General features: G+C 39.2%; 2 protein-coding genes across 2 annotated transcripts; both read left to right on the forward strand.

The window, feature by feature from the left end:
* The first annotated feature begins 1,080 nt into the window (after positions 1-1,080).
* On the forward strand, positions 1,081-7,889 carry mettl21e (methyltransferase like 21e). The gene is made up of 4 exons (XM_073843054.1): positions 1,081-1,228; positions 4,376-4,521; positions 4,602-4,719; positions 5,914-7,889. Exons 1-4 carry the CDS (start codon positions 1,204-1,206, stop codon positions 6,315-6,317), a joined length of 693 nt encoding a protein of 230 aa, XP_073699155.1. The 5' UTR covers positions 1,081-1,203; the 3' UTR covers positions 6,318-7,889.
* A 2,302-nt stretch (positions 7,890-10,191) lies between these two features.
* mettl21ca (methyltransferase 21C, AARS1 lysine a) lies at positions 10,192-17,625 on the forward strand. Its single transcript, XM_073842712.1, has 10 exons — positions 10,192-10,273; positions 10,802-10,926; positions 11,276-11,393; positions 11,619-12,323; positions 12,394-12,548; positions 12,681-12,804; positions 12,884-13,492; positions 13,582-13,730; positions 13,821-13,944; positions 17,240-17,625. The coding sequence occupies exons 1-10, from the start codon at positions 10,192-10,194 to the stop codon at positions 17,623-17,625; spliced, it is 2,577 nt and encodes an 858-aa protein (XP_073698813.1).
* The last annotated feature ends 642 nt before the right edge of the window (positions 17,626-18,267 follow it).

Here is an 18,267-nt window from a genome sequence, read left to right on the forward strand (position 1 = left end):
TTTATAGTTTTATATATATAATCTAAAAAAATCTAAAAATAAAAAATAGATAAAAAGAACAAATTGAAAACAGAAATATACATATATATATTCTCTCAGTTTTAAATTTTTCCTTTTTATCTTTTTTTACAGATCAACCAACCTTTGCTACCTAATTTTTCTATTTCTATTTTTTACAAACTTTAGATTAATTTGCACAAAAAAAAAACAGTCTGGAAACTCAAATATGTATTGATTTTATGTGATTAATATATATATATATATATATTATGTATTTGTGTGTGTGTGTGTGTGTGTGTGTGTGTGTGTGTGTGTGTGTGTGTGTGTGTGTGTGTACCTGGTATTCATCACGTTGTGGGGACCAAATGTCCCCACAAGGATAGTAATACCAGTAGATTTTGACCTTGTGGGGACATTTCTGAGGTCCCCATGAGGAAACAGGTTTATAAATCATGCACAATGAGTTTTTTTGAGTAAGTAAAAGTGTGCACAATCTCCTGTGAGGGTTAGGTTTAGGTGTAGGGCCATAGAAAGTACGGTTTGTACAGTATAAAAACCATTACGCCTATGGAATGTCCCCATAAAACATGTAAACCAGTGTGTGTGTGTGTGTGTGTTTGTGTTAGTGTGTGAGAGAGCTGAAGGAAGAACAACAAAGCAGTTATTTTGGAGTGGTATGTCAGTCTGGTGGTTTATTACTGCGGTTATATAACTCAGTACCGCGGTAAATCTCTATATGAAGGTCAGAAGATCTCAGCTGCTGCTGGCGTTTGATCTCAGCATTATTGTGTTCTCAGCCAAACAATAATCAACATTCTGCATGCCAGAAACCAGATCCAAAACAGCTCTGTGTTTGAGGGTTTCTGTTTACAGCTGAGGATCTGGCGGCTTTCCTTTCTCTGGCTGACCTACATTCACTGCACACCTGCTGCTGTCAATCATCTCTCACTCTCTCTCTCTCTCTCTCTCACACACACACACACACACACACACACACACACACACACACACACACACACACACACACACACACACACACACACACACACACACACACACACACACACACACACACACACACACACACACTCATACACACGCACACACACACACACACACACACTCAGAGCCCACTGAGGGAAAGTGAAGTGCTGGTGTGAATTTGCTCTTATAAGGACCTTCTTTTGGCTTTGAGACGCACAGATGGATCAGAATGAGAAGAGCGAGGGTGGGTGTGAATATATTGATTTTTATGGTTTCATTTGACACTAACATAGAAAACCAATGCTTCATTCACTGCTGGATGCTCTTTACAGATTTACAACACAACACTTCAGCTCTGTGTTCATGTGTGAAATCAAACAATTATGATTCTCAGTGGCAGAAAGTCAAACGTTGAATGTTATAGAAAGCTGTTTAAGTTGGCTTATTCAGAGACTAAATGTATCAACATCTGCTCCTAGAGCTTTAACTCTACAAACTCCAAACTCAGCCCAGATCTTCAGACTGATCTCAAGTTAGTTGCTGTATCTTTTCTAAATGATCGGACTTACGGTTTTCCTAAAAATGACGATTAAAACTGGGGAAAATCCCATAGACTTCCACTGAGGGAATGTTGAAATGAGCCAAGACTCCTGGAATGTTCCCTCCGCTAACGGACTTCTGGAAGGGCCCTTCGTGGGGGATTAAGTAGCTCACTTTCGTTTGGAACGTCCCGAAGTGCCCTTGGAATTTACCCTCCAACTGTCAAAACTCCCACAATCCCTTGAGACTCAATCAACTTCCCTTCTATGTACTATTTCTAATCCAATCAAACTTAAACTAACTTGCTAATCATGCTAGTAACTTGCTAGTAACATGCAATCATGCTAGTAACTTGCTATGCTAATAATGCTAGTAACATGTTAATCATGCTAGTAAATTGATAACAATACTAGTAACTTGCTAATCATGCTAGAAAGATACTAGCAACTTGTGAATCATACTACAAACATGTTAGCAGCTAGCTCATCGTGCTAACTAAATAATAGAAACATGCTAGCAACTTGGTAGTCATGCTAGAATCATGCTAACAGTTTGCTAACCATGTTAGAAACATGCTAGCAACTTGGTAATCATTTTACAAACTTGTTAACAACTAGTGGTAGTCATGCTAAAAATTTGCTCACCATAGAATAATGCTAACAACTTGCTAATCATGCTAACAACATGCTAGCAACTTGGTAATCATGATAGCAACTTGATAATCATGCTAACAACATGTTAACAACTTGATAATCATGTTAACAACATGCTAACAACATGTTAGCAAATTGATAATCATGCTAACAACATACTAGCAACTTGATAATCATGCTAACAACATGCTAGCAACATGCTAGCAAACTTAATAATCATGTTAAAAACATGTTTGCAACTTACTAAAAATGCTAACAACATGTTAGCAAATTGATAATCATGCTAACAACATACTAACAACTTGATAATCATGCTAACAACATGCTAGCAACATGCTAGCAACTAAATAATCATGTTAAAAACATGTTTACAACTTACTAAAAATGCTAACAACATGTTACCAACTTGATAATCATGTTAACAACATGCTAACATGTTAGCAACTTGATAATCATGCTAACAACATGCTAGCAACTTGATAATCATGTTAAAAACATGTTAACAACTAACAATGCTAACAACATGCTAGCAATTTGGTAATCCTGCTAGAATCATGTTAGCAACTTAATCCTGCTAGAATCCTGCTAGCAAATTGCCAATCATGCTATAAACGTTAGAAACATGCTAGCAATTTGCTAACCATGCTAGAATCATGCCAACAACTTGTTAATCATGGTAGAAACATGCTATGAACAGGCTAGCAACTTGCTAATCATGCTAGAATCATGCTATCAACAGGCTATCAACTTGCTAATCATGCTAACAACTTGTTAATCATGCTAGAAACATGCTATCAACAGGCTAGCAACTTGCTAATCATGCTAACAACTTGTTAATCATGCTACAAACATGCTATCAACAGGCTATCAACTTGCTAATCATGCTAACAACTTGTTAATCATGCTAGAATCATGCTATCAACAGGCTATCAACTTGCTAATCATGCTAACAACTTGTTAATCATGCTAGAATCATGCCAGCAACATGTTAATCATGCTGAAAACATACTAGCAACTTGTTAATCATGCTAGAAACATGCTATCAACAGGCTATCAACTTGCTAATCATGCTAACAACTTGTTAATCATGCTAGAAACATGCTATCAACAGGCTATCAACTTGCTAATCATGCTAACAACTTGTTAATCATGCTAGAATCATGCCAGCAACATGTTAATCATGCTGAAAACATACTAGCAACTTGTTAATCATGGTAGAAACATGCTATGAACAGGCTAGCAACTTGCTAATCATGCTAGAATCATGCTAACAACATGCTAATCATGCTAGAAACATGCTATCAACAGGCTATCAACTTGCTAATCATGCTAACAACTTGTTAATCATGCTAGAAACATGCTATCAACAGGCTAGCAACTTGCTAATCATGCTAGAATCATGTTAACAACATGCTAATCATGCTAGAAACATGCTATCAACAGGCTATAAACTTGCTAATCATGCTAGAATCATGCTAACAACATGCTAATCATGCTAGAAACATGCTATCAACAGGCTATCAACTTGCTAATCATGCTAGAATCATGTTAACAACATGCTAATCATGCTAGAAACATGCTATCAACAGGCTATAAACTTGCTAATCATGCTAGAATCATGCTAACAACATGCTAATCATGCTAGAAACATGCTATCAACAGGCTATCAACTTGCTAATCATGCTATAAACTTGCTAATCATGGTAGAAACATGCTATCAACAGGCTAGCAACTTGCTAATCATGCTAGAATTTGCTAATTATGCTAGAATCATGATAACAACATGCTAATCATGCTAGAAACATGCTAACAATTTGGTAATCATGCTAGCAACTTAAAGAATTACTAAATGAATCACAGTGAATATATTGACACTCCCAGTATGAAAGTGTAAAAACAAGCAGCTGTTTCATAATTACAGCCAAAATACTGATATTTTATATAGTAATTTTCACTTAGAAATTGCTAGTAAATTTCACAAATATTTACAAAGAAACAGCAAATAGCACTAAATTAAATGTAAAATGTTGAAGTAGAATATATATATATATATATATATATATATATATATATATTTAGCAAAATTACTTTTCCAGCCTATATGGGGTTTTTGAGTATTGTGTTGGAGAGTGAGGGGCCTCTTAAATGAAAGAGGTAAAAGGTAAAAATCTAAAGGTGAGAGATGTGTGTGTTTGCAGATGCTGAACTGGCAGCGGCGATTATGAAGCGACACTTTCGTCCGTCGCTGATCAAGACTGAAGCGTGGGAGGGATATGAGTTTGCAGACATGGAGATCAAAATCACGGAGTCGACGGATTGCTACGGGGCCGTTCTGTGGCCCTCGGTATGTAACTCTCACTCACATCCGTCACACTGAGCAGGAACAGCAGGAAGAGGAAAACAGTAACCGTTATGTGTTTGTAGGCTATGGTTTTGTGTCATTTCCTCGATACTCACCGTGATGAGTATAACCTGATGGACAAGAACATCATGGAGCTGGGCGCCGGAACTGGACTCGTTACCATCGTCACCAGCCTCCTGGGTGAGACAAAGAGAGAACAGACAATTAGAATGTGCATTTGGTTATGCAGGAACACTTCAAATAATACCATGGTATTACCATCATGGTTTTGTCCAAAACAACAAAAAAACAAGCATTAGCATGGTAGTAAAAAACAGAGTCAAAGTGCAAACTTTCTCATTCTGAGAGGTATACTTATATCTCTTTTTCTAAAATCAGAAATAAAGGTTTGGCTTTTATACTACTTATATATATATATATATATATATATATATATATATATATATATATATATATATATATAATTATTTAAGAATTATTTAGAAAATTTAATTTAGCAAATTTTAGCAAAAAAATAAGAATTATTTTAAAGAATATTTGAAATATTCATAAAATGAAAATGTATGAATATAAAAGTTAGCAACATTTATTAAATAGTATTTTAATTTTTAAGAATTATTTTTAAAAACATTTAAAATATTTTTTACAATTTAAATATTTTTAAGGTTTACATTTAGCAGAATTTTAGCCCAAAAAAGAATTACTTGAAATATTTTTTTAATTATTTAAATTATTAATTTGAAATTTTAATTTTTAAGAATTATTTAAAAAACATTTAAAATATTTTTTAAGATTTACATTTAACAGAATTTTAGCAAAAATAAAAATAAAAATTAAAGAATATCTGAACTATTTCTTATGATTTTTTTAATTTAGATTTTGTATGAAATGAAAATGTATAAATGTATTTTAAAACATTTAAATATTATTTACGATTAAATTTTTAAAAATGAATATAAAATTTAATTTTGTACTTAAATTTTAAAAAATAATTTAATAACTTTTTAATTAAATATAAATAATGCAAAATATTTTAGATGTTTAAAACATTTTTTATATAAATTATTTATTTAAAAAAAAATTAATAATGTAAATACATGAAATGTTATTAAATATAATTAGTTTTGGGTATATCCAATAAAGAATATTTTGTCTATTAAAATGTAAAATTATTTACAAATTATTTTAACATATTTTTGATATTAAAATTATAATTTTTCTAATTACTTATATTTAGTGAAAATGAAAATAATTAAAAATATATATTTTTTAAATTTTATAAATGTAGTGCAAATTAATTCATCAATATATCATTCTTTATTACTTGTGGATATATTAGTAAAACCAAACCGCAATGTTGTTTTCCACCCTCAGGTGCAAAGGTGACATCCACAGACCTGCCGGATGTCCTGGGGAACCTGAGACACAACGTGAACCGCAACACCAGAGGGCGCTGCAGGCACGAGCCAAGCGTGACCGAGCTCAGCTGGGGGAAACAGCTGGAGGAGCGATTCCCACGCGCCACCTGTCATTACGACTACATCATGGCCGCAGATGTGGTGTACTCGCATCCCTACCTCCAGGAGCTCATGGAGACCTTCATGCACCTGAGCTCAGACGACACCGTCATCCTGTGGGCCATGAGGTTCCGTCTGGCCCCTGAGAACAGCTTCGTCGACACCTTTGAGAAACACTTTAATCTGGAGGAACTTTACGACCTGCCCAGTCTGCGAATAAAGCTGTACCGCGCACAAAAACGTTGCGGAGCCGCTGCATAGATATATTAGATTATATTACAGAAACTGGGAGTATTGAGGTAAATTAACTAACCACAATCCATTTTGTGATTCCAGAAGTTTCAAAAACTGCCACAGTCTATAAGAAAAACAACAGTTACTGAGGGGGAAAAAATAAATTATGCAATTTAAGTTCGCATTTTGAAAGTGTCATTCAAAGGATCCTCTGGAGTGAATGGGTGCCGTCAGAATGAAAGTCTAAACAGCTGATAAAAACATCACAATAATCCACAAGTAATCCACACCTCTCCAGTCCATCAGTTAACATCTTTTGGAGTCTCATTCTGACGGCACCCATTCACTGCAGAGGATCCATTGGTGAGCAAGGAGCATGGAATGACACATTTCTACAAATCTGATGAACGACCAAACTCATCTATATCTTGAATGATCTGAGGGTGAGTACATTTAACAGTGCAGTGAATGGGTGCCGTCAGAATGAGAGTCCAAACAAATCCATCATTAACATTTTTAACTAAAATACAAGTCTATAATTCATAATAACGCCTCCTCCAGTGAAAAAGTCCTTTATCAAAATCCAGCCACATATTTGTTTAGAGCTGTTTTGGCTTGTAAACAGTGCTTGATCTGTGCAGATTTCTCTCCTGATTCAGACCAGACCACTTTTTCACTGGAGGAAGTGTTATTGTGGATTATTTGGATGATTATTTGAGTTAAAAACCTCTTAATGATGGATTTGTTTCAGCTTTTGACTTCTCAAGATGTTAACCGATGGACTGTGGATTATTGTGATGTTTTTATCAGCTGTATGGACTCTCATTCTGATGGCACCCAGTCACTACTTTGGTGAGACCGTAATGGAATAACACATTACTGTGTGCATCTTGAGACAAAACAAAGGCACTTATATATATTTTAAGATTAGTCAGTACATTTCTTTCAGTTAAAACAGCTCATATTTTAGTCTAGGACTAGGCTTGAGCCTATGACTGACGGTTTAGGAATTATGAGCAATTTCATACTTTTGATCGCTGTAGCGCCCCCGTCAGGCCGATTGGGATGAGCATTGGTGACGTTGTAGGTGGTGTGAGTACTACCATCCCACCAAGTTTTAAGTCTCTACGACTTACGGTTTGGTCTGCACAAACATTTTTACATGATTTTTGGCCATTCTAACAATTACAATAGGGTTTCAGTGCCACGCGCTTGAACCCCTAATAATGTGCTAAAAAGCATCACCTTGTGGTCCATGGAGAAGCTCTGGAAGGTGAATTCAATCTTTGGCCCAAAAGTGTAGCAGATCCCCCACAATCCACTGCAAACACACAAACAAGCAGTTAAACCATCACATCAGTTCTTGAGAAAATCAAGTCCTGACCTACAACTTCATGCAACATTCAGAGTCAAATCATGTTTACTTTAAGAACTTTACATTTCGGCAATATGTAAATGTCAATATGATCTTTGTAAGTCAATGAGTTGTGAGCAGTGATGCTATTTTCATGTGATTCTTACGTTTTAAAGTCTTTTTGATACAGAAATTGTACTTTTGCAACTTGAACATGAGCATTACTTGGAAATAAACATGAAACATTCTAATGGAAATATTGTATCAGCTTACAGGGGTTTTCTTATTTGGTGCTTCTAGATGAAAGCAGAGCTGATTTCTTGCATAGTTAAGATGAACCAGATGTGTTCACGACTAACGGCACGTAGCCGTAATGGAAGACAAACATGCTATGGTTCTTCTGAGGACAGCAGCCCATTTGGACCACGTCAACGGTCTGATGATGATATATGGAGATATTCGATCCTGGCATCATGCGCTTGAGACTGGCAGTGTGATCACATGATGCAAACACATGTACACAACATATAACCCACTAAAATTAACCCCCGCAGAAGAGAGATTTACAAAACATCCTAATGCAGGAAAGCCAGTCATTTCAAGATCATCTCTTCATGCGCACATCAAATGCGGCTCAGCGGCTCCATTGCCTAACCACCAAAATATCAGGCCCCTACATGGTGAAGGTGTTCAATGGCCCAATGATTCCAAAGGGTTTTGACAATCATACAAGAAACTGGAGAACATACAGAGAGGATTTAGAGCCATGAACTCAGGTGTCTTCCAGAGATGTAATGGGTGTTATATTGGGTTTCCCTTCTGTGGAATCCATTTAGCGCATACCAGCTGCCTGGACGCATAGAAACCAAAGAAACCAAGAGGGACGGAATTAATGAGCAAAAATAAAATGGTGCAATGCCACATCTTCAGATTACACTGCACCACACAACCAGTAAAACACATTTACATTTTTTTACTTGCTTTTAAAAGCAGTGCAATAAATAAGATATGATGCATAATTATTACATTTTAATTTAATATTTTATTGCATAACACACCCTGGGAAAGGACTGATTTTCCTAACGATGAACATTAATTTTTGAAAGTTTTCCATTGTGCGCATTTTGCTCACCGTAAAAATTCTTATTTTGCATTTTCTTTTAACTCCGTATTAAGTCTTGTCTGTGCAATAAATAGTATAGCAACATCTACATTATTACATTTAAATGCATCAATATTTTTATTGCATTATACTAATTGGGAGAAGGCCAATTTTCTTAAAGAAAAACATTATTTATTTTGGGGGTGAAATATGATCCAAACATGTTCTTGATAGGTTTTGTGAGATTTACTCCAAAGTAAAACACTCATATCATTTAATATTCCCTGCGCAGCTTCCTCAGGTCAAACTAGTGCTCTATTACTTTAATAGATAACCAGATAACAGACGCTGGCATTCCGAATGGCTCTAATATCTCAGGGCTTCTTTGTTTGTCTTTATAATCTCTTAGTGCCAACAGAAGCTCATTCCCCATCTCCTACATCATGCTTTATTTCTTAATGTTTGTGTGGATGTGCCTTGCTTCACCAATCTCTAGCTAAATATAGTCATGCCAGTGTGACGCTGGAGAGTTGCATGGTGCCCATCTATAACCTTGCTGGGCGATGGCTGAGCATGCAGTTGCAGGACTACTAACTGGAGAACTGTGAACAGCACAGGATCAACAAGGTAAAACTTACCTCCGCATGCAGGACTCAAAGCAGCTGAAGGTACAGTGAATTCTTCTGAAGCTGCGAAATGCATTTGAGGAAATACAGTAAGACTGAGCTTAGAGTAAACTTGGACAGTAGTTTATCTAATTGCACCCATGCTTTTTTTCCCCACTTGGCTATATGTGACCCTGGACCACAAAACCAGTCATAAAGGTAAATTGTTTGAAATTTAGATTTATAAATCTGAAATCTGTTCAGAGAGAGATTAATTCATCGGGTAAGGTTTGTCAGAATAGGGCAACAATTGCCTGAGACACAACTATTTGAAAATCTAGAATATGAGGGTGCAAAAAAAATGTAAATATTTAGAAAATCACCTTTAAAGTTGTGCAAGTGAAGTTCTTAGCAATGCATATTACTCAAAAAATAAGTTTTGATATATTTATGGTAGGAAACTTACAAAATATATTCATGGAACATGATATGTACTTAATATCCTAATGATTTTTGGCATTAAAGAAAGCTTTGAACCAAACAATGTATTTTTGGCTATTGCTATAAATATACCTGTACTACTTAAGGCTGGTTTTGTGCTCCAAAGTCACATATATGCAAACTTTCACAAGTAAAAGTTTACAAACCTTGTTTTCGACGTCCAAATCCTAAATGTCTTATTTTAAAAAGGAAATTTGTGAAACCAATCTGACAGTCAATGTTTTCGCAACCAGCAAAAAACTGATTTTAACTGGTCAACATTTTAAAAAACATTTTAAAACAAAATGATCTAAATTTGTGTTTTAAAACAGTCCGTCCTGTCACCGAGTAAATATCGTCATGGATTGTGTTCAGTCTGGAAAAGCAGATGCCAGAGTGAAGACGGATGGGAGCATGAACACTGCGAAAGAAAAGCATGAGGGTAAGTAACTTGGTAAATAATTATCAGATTACCTTCTTTTAAAGGATAAGTTCACCCCAAAATAAAAATGTGCTGAAATGTCATCAAGAAAAGGTTGTTGGTTCATCAGATTTGGAGAAATTAAGCATTCCATCACTTGCTCACCAATGGATTTTGTGCAGTCCACAGGAAGCATTATTTTGGATTATGGACTTGTTTCAGTGATGGATTTGTTTCTTTTGACGTCTTCAAATGTTAACCAATGGACTGGAGTTGTGTGGATTACTTGTGATGTTTTTATCATCTGTTTGGACTCTCATTCTGACGGCACCCATTCATTGGTGATCCATTGGTGAGACAGTGATGGAATGACACATTTCTACAAATCTGATCAAGAAACAAACTCATCTACATTTTGGATGGCCTGAGGATGAAGACATTTTCAGCACATTTTTAAGTGAATTATGCCTTTAATCTCTGATTGTAAACACTACATCTGAAGATTTGAATGAGAAATGCATATGTTTTTCCTTTGGTTATTTCGAGCAGAAGTCATCCCTGTGCAGGAGCCTTGTGTGCTGTCCACCATTGGAAAGGAGATCCATTATTTCGCCGGTCATGAGATCAGCATCTGGGAGTCTCTCGATTCATTTGGTTCAGTCATCTGGCCAGCAGTGAGACAATTGGTTTATTACATATTTGAAATATATAAGCTGAAGTGTGCCATTAGTTTGAATGTTCAAATTCTTCCTGGTGTTCAATTTTGTATTTGGAGTCACTGTAAGTTTGAGTTGCCAAAAAAGTAAACTTTTGACTTAACCAATCATATGAGTTTAGGGCGGGGCTATCTAACTGTCTGTCCAATGGCAAACAGGCTTAAGGCACATGGTAGGAATGTTAGAGAAAGCAGTCTAGAACTTGTTCTAGAGATGGAAATAATGGCACAGTTCAGCTTTAACCATTTGTACATTGGTTCATGACTGATATTCATTATCATTACAAATTTTCTGAATTATTATTTAGGCTCTGGCTCTGTGTCACTACCTTGAGTCCAATCAAGCTACGGTTGACCTTGTTGACAAAGCGGTGCTAGAGATCGGAGCTGGCACAGGTCTCGTTTCCATCGTGGCCGGTCTGTTAGGTAGGTGCCAAGCAGGGATGTCCAAATCTGCTCCTGGAGGGACACTGTCCTGCACAGTTTAGCTCGAACTCTAAATAAACCTGAACCAGCAATACAAGATCTTCAGAATAGAAAGCTGGTTGGAGCCAAACTTTAGAGGACATTGGACCTCCAGGAGTGGGATTAGATTACATGCTACAAGTATATGGTTGTGTTGTGTTTTCATACCTGTATAATTGTTTCCAGGTGCTTGGGTGACAGCAACTGACCTCCCTGATGTGCTCGGGAACCTGAGATGCAACCTGTCCAGAAACACACGGGGGCGCTGCAGATACACGCCACAGGTGGCAGAGCTCTCTTGGGGTTATGAGCTGGATAAGACCTTCCCTCATTCGGTCTACAAATACGACTATATATTAGCAGCCGACGTTGTTTACCACCACGACTTCCTAGCAGAATTACTGGTCACCATGCGCCACTTCTGCCAGCCGGGCACAACCCTCATATGGGCCAACAAGACCCGCTTTGATTCTGATCTGGTCTTTGTGGAGAACTTCAAAAAAGCGTTCAACACCACTCTGCTGGCAGACAACGGAGAGGTCAAGATTTACTCTGCCACCATGAGAGAAGAAAGTGGACCAGGGATGGCAAAAGAGACTAAAGGGGTTGGGAGGGAAGAAGTGGATGAAGATGAAAAGGTCAACCAAAAGACAAAGATAAATGAAGAAAATATCAAACGGAGAGAACACATATCTGAACAGAAAGATGTACAATTTAGAGAAGAGCAGGCTACAGGGTATGTTGACATGGAAAACCAGGAGGATGGAAATCTGAACAATACTGACGAAGAGGAGGACCACACAAACTGTAAAACTGAACCTGAGGATAGTGGAGATGAAGACAACGACAGCTCCTGTGAGATAGATTCAACATTTGTCGAGCAGAAATCTGGTCAGTGACCTATTCTGAAACACATTTGCTTATCTAAAGAATTAGTTTCTGATTTGGTCTTTTCCTTTAGAAGCAAGCACAGAGAATGATAAACAACAGGAGTACACAAGATCCTGGGCACCGACTATTTACTACAGACCTGGGAAAGAAGTTTACAACTTTTTGGGCCAGGAAATTACAATTCAGGAGTCCATCGATTCTTATGGTGCCACTATATGGCCAGCGGTGAGACACTGTCAGCTGCAGAATCAATGAATCAGAGTATATCTATGATAACTTTAGGTGCCAGTCAAAAACAGTCCAGCAAAACAGACAAGGTGTACTTTTAAAATGTGATTTGTATTTTTTTACATATAGGCACTTGCGCTTTGCCGATTCTTGGAAACACCGCAGGGTCGTCAACACATCGATTTACTTGACAAATCAGTTCTTGAACTTGGAGCCGGAACTGGCTTACTTTCTGTCATCATCACGTTATTGGGTAAGTTTCGTGAGAAGACTCATCTACTAATCTAACTGGTTTTGTAGGATGCAAGATAATCACTGAAATTGCTCTATAGGTGCCAAACTAACAGCAACGGATTTACCTGAGATTCTGAGTAATCTGAGATACAACCTCAACAGGAACACAAGAGGCCGGCAGAGACACGAGCCCCTGATTGAAGAACTCTACTGGGGTCACAAGCTGGACGAGACCTTCCCCAGATCCACACACCAGTATGATTATGTGCTGGCGACCGATGTAGTCTATCACCACGACTTCCTGGCCGAGCTGCTGGTCACCATGCGTCACTTCTGCCAGCCGGGAACTACTCTAGTCTGGGCAAACAAGGTCCGCTATGCCTCGGATCTGGGCTTCATTGACAACTTTCTTAGATATTTTGAAATCACACTCCTTGAAGAATTGGATGATGTGAGGATTTATGTAGCAACGATTAAGACTCTTGCGCAAGAAGGTAACCAGGTTCAAGAGATGAACGAGGAGGAGGAGGACCTTGAGTCAAACAAGCAGGAAGCTGGGGAACCAAACTCTACAAGCGACACAGGAAGCAATGCAGAGGAAGTGGAACATTTGGAGTGTGATGATACTCAGAGTTTAGAAAACGAGTTGGAGACACAAGTTGACAAAGAACTTCAGGACTTCGGAAGACCTGCAGAGGAAGGGGAAGGTTAGGTTTGCAAATCACAGAGGTACAATAGCAGTGTGCTTATATGGATACTCATCTGATGGGATACTCTTCTTCTGTCTTTCCCTCAGATGTACCTGCCAACATAGAACCACCAGAGCATAGATCCTGGGCTCCTGCTGTGTACTACAGTCTGGGCAAGGAGATCTACAACTTTCTGGGTCATGAAATCAAAATTCAGGAAGCCATAGACAGCTATGGTGGTGTGGTATGGCCAGCGGTGAGTATGAAACAATTAACAGCAGTAGATGAACTTAGTGAGACGGTAAAATACATGGATTCTAAGAACTCCTGGTTTTGAATGTCATAGGCCTTGGCCCTTTGCCGATTCCTGGACACCCCAGCAGGTCGACAGCAGATTAATCTACTTGACAAATCAACGCTGGAGCTCGGAGCAGGAACAGGCCTCGTCTCAATAGTTGCCACACTTCTCGGTACGTCTCAATATTTGCCTCAATTAGCCCTGGAGTAGGCAAGTTCAGTTCTAGAGAGCTGCTGTTCTGCAGAGTTTAGCTCCAAGCCTGAAAATAAAAAGCTCACCGGCCTATAGCCTTGGTAAGGAGCTAAACCAGGGGTTCCCAGACTCAGTCCTGGAGGGCTGGTGTTCTGCAGAGTTTAGCTTCAACTTGTCTCAACACACCTGCCTGGAAGTTTCTAGCAGGCCTAGTAAGACCTTGATTTGCTGGTTCAGGTGTGTTTGATTAGGGTTGGAGATAAACTCTGCAGGACAGTGTCTCTTTTGGACTAAACTTGCCTACCCCTGAATCAGCCTAAACCAGTGGTTCCCAACCACATTCTTGAAGCCCTCCAACAATGCACATCTTGCATGTCTCCTAAACACACCTGACGCAGGTCATATAACTCATTAGTAGAGATGCCAATACCTGAAATGGGTCTGTCAGACAAAGGAGACATGCAAAATGTGCAGTGATGGTGGGGTGCTCCAGGAATGTGATTGAGAACCACTGGACTAGTGATGGGGTGTCCAATCCTGCTCCTGGAGGGCCAACGTCCTGCAGAGTTTAGTTCCAACCTTTCCCAACATACCTGCCTGGAGTTTCTAGTTATCCTAAACACTTGATTGACTTGTTCAGGTGCATTTAAATGGAAGATTAATTTTGCTGGACAGTGGCTCTCCAGGAGGTGAATTGGACACCCCTGATTTAGACCAGAGGTCTCCAAACTCAGTCCTGGAGGACTGGCATCCTGCAGAATTTAGCTCCAACTTGCCTCAACACACCTGCCTGGAAGTGTAGAGAGCCGCTGTCCTGCAGAGTTTAGCTCTTGAGGATTACTAAGGCTATAGGCAAGGTTAAAGATAAACTCTGCAGGACACCAGCCCTCCAGGACTGAGCTTGGAGACCTCTGGTCTAAACCAGGGGTGTCCAGTTCTGCTCCTCCAAGACTACTGTCTTGCAAAGTTCAGCTCAAATCCCATTTAAACCCACCTGAACAAGCCAATCAAGGTCTTTAGGTTTACTTGAAGCTCCAGATAGGTTGGAACTAAACTCTGCAGGACGTTTACCCTGTATGCCAGGTAAGACCTTGATTAGCTGGTTCAGGTGTATTTTATTGGGGTTGGAGATAAACTCTGCAGGACTGCATCGTGTTGGTGGGCAGCTCTAGGAATGTGATTGAGAACCACTGGAAGTCATGAAGTGTCAACGAGGACCATGAGGGCCAATGTCCAGGAGAGTTCCAAACTTCCCCAACACACCTGTGGAGTTTCTAGTTATCCTACAGTTATTAATTAGTCTGTTCAGGTGCATTTAAATAGGATTTGAGTTGAACGTTGCAGGACAGTGGCCCTCCAGGAGCAGAACTGGACACCCCTGGTTTAGACCAGAGATCTCCAAATTTAGTCCTGAAGGTCCAGTGTCATGCAGAATTTAGTTCCAACCCTGCCTATAGCTTTAGTAATCCTGAAGACATTTATTAGCTTGTTCAGGTGTGTTTGCTTAGGGTTGGAGATAAACTCTGCAGGACAGCAGCTCTCTAGGTATTCCCTGAACCAGTGGTTCCTAACCTTGTTTTAGAAGCCCCCAACAATGCACATTTTGCATGTCTCCTAAACACACTTGATGCTGGTCATCAGCTCATTAGTAGAGACTCCAAGACCTAGAATGACAAAAGAGATGTGCAAAATGTGCAATGTTGGTGTAGCGCTCTAGGAATGTGATTGAGAACCACTGGACTAAGCCATGGGGTGTCCAATCCTGCTCTTAGAGGGCCAACATCCTGCAGACTTTAGTTCCAACATTCCCCAACACATCTGTGGAGTTTCTAGTTATCCTACAGTTATTAATTAGTCTGTTCAGGTGCATTTTAATAGGATTTGAGTTGAACGTTGCAGGACAGTGGCCCTCCAGGAGCAGAACTGGACACCCCTGGTTTAGACCAGAGATCTCCAAATTTAGTCCTGAAGGTCCAGTGTCACGCAGAATTTAGCTCCAACCCTGCCTATAGCCTTAGTAATCCTGAAGACATTTATTAGCTTGTTCAGGTGTGTTTGCTTAGGGTTGGAGATAAACTCTGCAGGACAGCAGCTCTCTAGGTATTCCTTGAACCAGTGGTTCCTAACCTTGTTTTAGAAGCCCCCAACAATGCACATTTTGCATGTCTCCTAAACACACTTGATGCTGGTCATCAGCTCATTAGTAGAGACTCCAAGACCTAAAATGACAAAAGAGATGTGCAAAATGTGCAATGTTGGTGTAGCGCTCTAGGAATGTGATTGAGAACCACTGGACTAAGCCATGGGGTGTCCAATCCTGCTCTTAGAGGGCCAACATCCTGCAGACTTTAGTTCCAACATTCCCCAACACACCTGCGGAGTTCCTAGTAATCTTAAAGAGAGGTGACTTTAAATGGAATTTGAGCTAAACTTTGCAGAACAGTGGCCCTCCAGGAGCAGAATTGGACATGCCTGGTTTAGATCAGAGGTCTTCAAACTCAGTCCTAAAGGGCCGGTATCCTGCAGAGTTTAGCTCCAACTTGCCTCAACACGCCTGCCTGGAAAATTCTAGTATGCCTAGTAAGAGCTTGATTAGGTGGTTCACGTGTGTTCAATAAGGGATGGAGCATTTAGACTAATGCCGAGCTCAGACTGCACAATTTTCAAAGCAGTCCCATCACAGATCTTTTCACACTGCATGACTATCTGGGGTAGCATTCCATCGCTGCTGTGTTCACACTGTAAGGTGGATCGGCATCAGGGGGTTTCACACTGCATGACTTTACAATAGGAAGAATTGCAGACAACTTTGTCCCGGTCCGTAAACTACATCTCACAACCAAACACACGCAAGATGTGACATGGAAACAGTGCGAGGTCACGCGTGCAAGACCGGAGTTCTCACACGAAACCTGGGTTATTATTAAAAATGGTAGTATGGATGTTGCTCTCTCATTGGCTGTAGGTAATCACCGATGTTACTTTCAGTCAGAACACAGAACAAATTTCACACATGATTTTGGATTGCAGACAGGTCCAGATATTTAGCATACCAAATATCTCACGGGTGTTGGCGATTCTCTCAGATCGCATCTTTGATAGTTCACACTGTGTGTGATTGTCACTCACGTGAGCGAGCACCGATTTGCCTGTGATTTCAGGCATTTTTGGCAATTTCTCAAAACCTGTCGGCAATTCAAAATCGGGCTAAAATCGTGCAGCCTGAACTCGGCATAAGCTTGTGACCAAAACTAAATAGCATCACTGATTTACAGGTGCCAAACTGACAGCCACGGATCTGCCAGAAATCCTTGGTAATCTGACGTGTAACCTGAACCGGAATACTCGGTGGTACCGGAGACACGAGCCTCAAGTTACAGCACTGCAATGGGGCTACAAACTAGAGGAGACGTTTCCCCATTCCAGACATCATTACGATTACGTGCTGGCGGCTGATACGGTCTATCACCACGACTGCCTCGCTGAGCTGCTCGACACCATGCGTCACTTCTGTCAAAAGGGGACAACTGTAATCTTTGCAAACAAGGTCCGCTATCAGTCAGATGTGGTTTTTATTGAGAACTTTCAGAAAGCTTTTAACACCACATTACTGACAGAGCTGGATGAGGCCAGGATCTACGCAGCTACCATGAGAATCTAATGATGTCAACTTGCACTGCTTTCCAAACTACACTGCTGGCACAGGTAGAGGTGAAGATATGCATGGCTGTGGCTCATGTTTGTTAAAGAGCCAACACCATCACACTGCAGACAATTCACATTTGTTTTTTTTAATTAAAAAATTGACTGACTTTCAACACTGATGTTAGAAAAATTATCAAATCAGCATTTTTAGGCAATGTAGTGAATTGCCAGATATGCTCAATTGGCATCCAGACACAAGCCAAGACCTACAACAATTAAAAGTGTTGGCAGTTTTAGAATATTTGGATCAGCCCAATTCTTCCTGCACCTACTATACCACTTTGGAAATCAAAATTTCAAAACATGTAATGGTCAAACTGGCTGACCCGAATAAGATTTCTTTTACATATGTATATATCCAACTTAACTCTAATAATATTTATATTAAAAACAAACAAGCAAGCCCTGCCCAGATTTAAAAAGTAATGCAACAAATTACTTTCCATAAAAAGTTACTAAGTAACATAAATGGTTACTTTAAGGAGTAACTCAATATTGTAATGCATTACTTTTAAAAGTAACTTTCCCCAACATTGCATAACAGAATTGTTTTTTTTTTAGTCTTTCATTTTTGATTTTGAATTGATTTTAATTGGTC

The sequence above is a fragment of the Garra rufa genome, chromosome 6, assembly GCF_049309525.1.
Source record: "Garra rufa chromosome 6, GarRuf1.0, whole genome shotgun sequence".
NCBI lineage: Eukaryota > Metazoa > Chordata > Actinopteri > Cypriniformes > Cyprinidae > Garra > Garra rufa.

Bases quoted from the DNA above. Each gene is read 5' to 3' on its own strand.
- mettl21e (XM_073843054.1), top strand. From the start codon at position 1,204: ATGGATCAGAATGAGAAGAGCGAGG. The intron at 4,522-4,601 runs GTATGTAACTCT...ATGTGTTTGTAG, and splicing joins GGGCCGTTCTGTGGCCCTCG to GCTATGGTTTTGTGTCATTT. The intron at 4,720-5,913 runs GTGAGACAAAGA...TTCCACCCTCAG, and splicing joins CATCGTCACCAGCCTCCTGG to GTGCAAAGGTGACATCCACA.
- mettl21ca (XM_073842712.1), top strand. From the start codon at position 10,192: ATGGATTGTGTTCAGTCTGGAAAAGCAGATGCCAGAGTGAAGACGGAT. The intron at 11,394-11,618 runs GTAGGTGCCAAG...AATTGTTTCCAG, and splicing joins CATCGTGGCCGGTCTGTTAG to GTGCTTGGGTGACAGCAACT. The intron at 13,731-13,820 runs GTGAGTATGAAA...TGAATGTCATAG, and splicing joins GTGGTGTGGTATGGCCAGCG to GCCTTGGCCCTTTGCCGATT.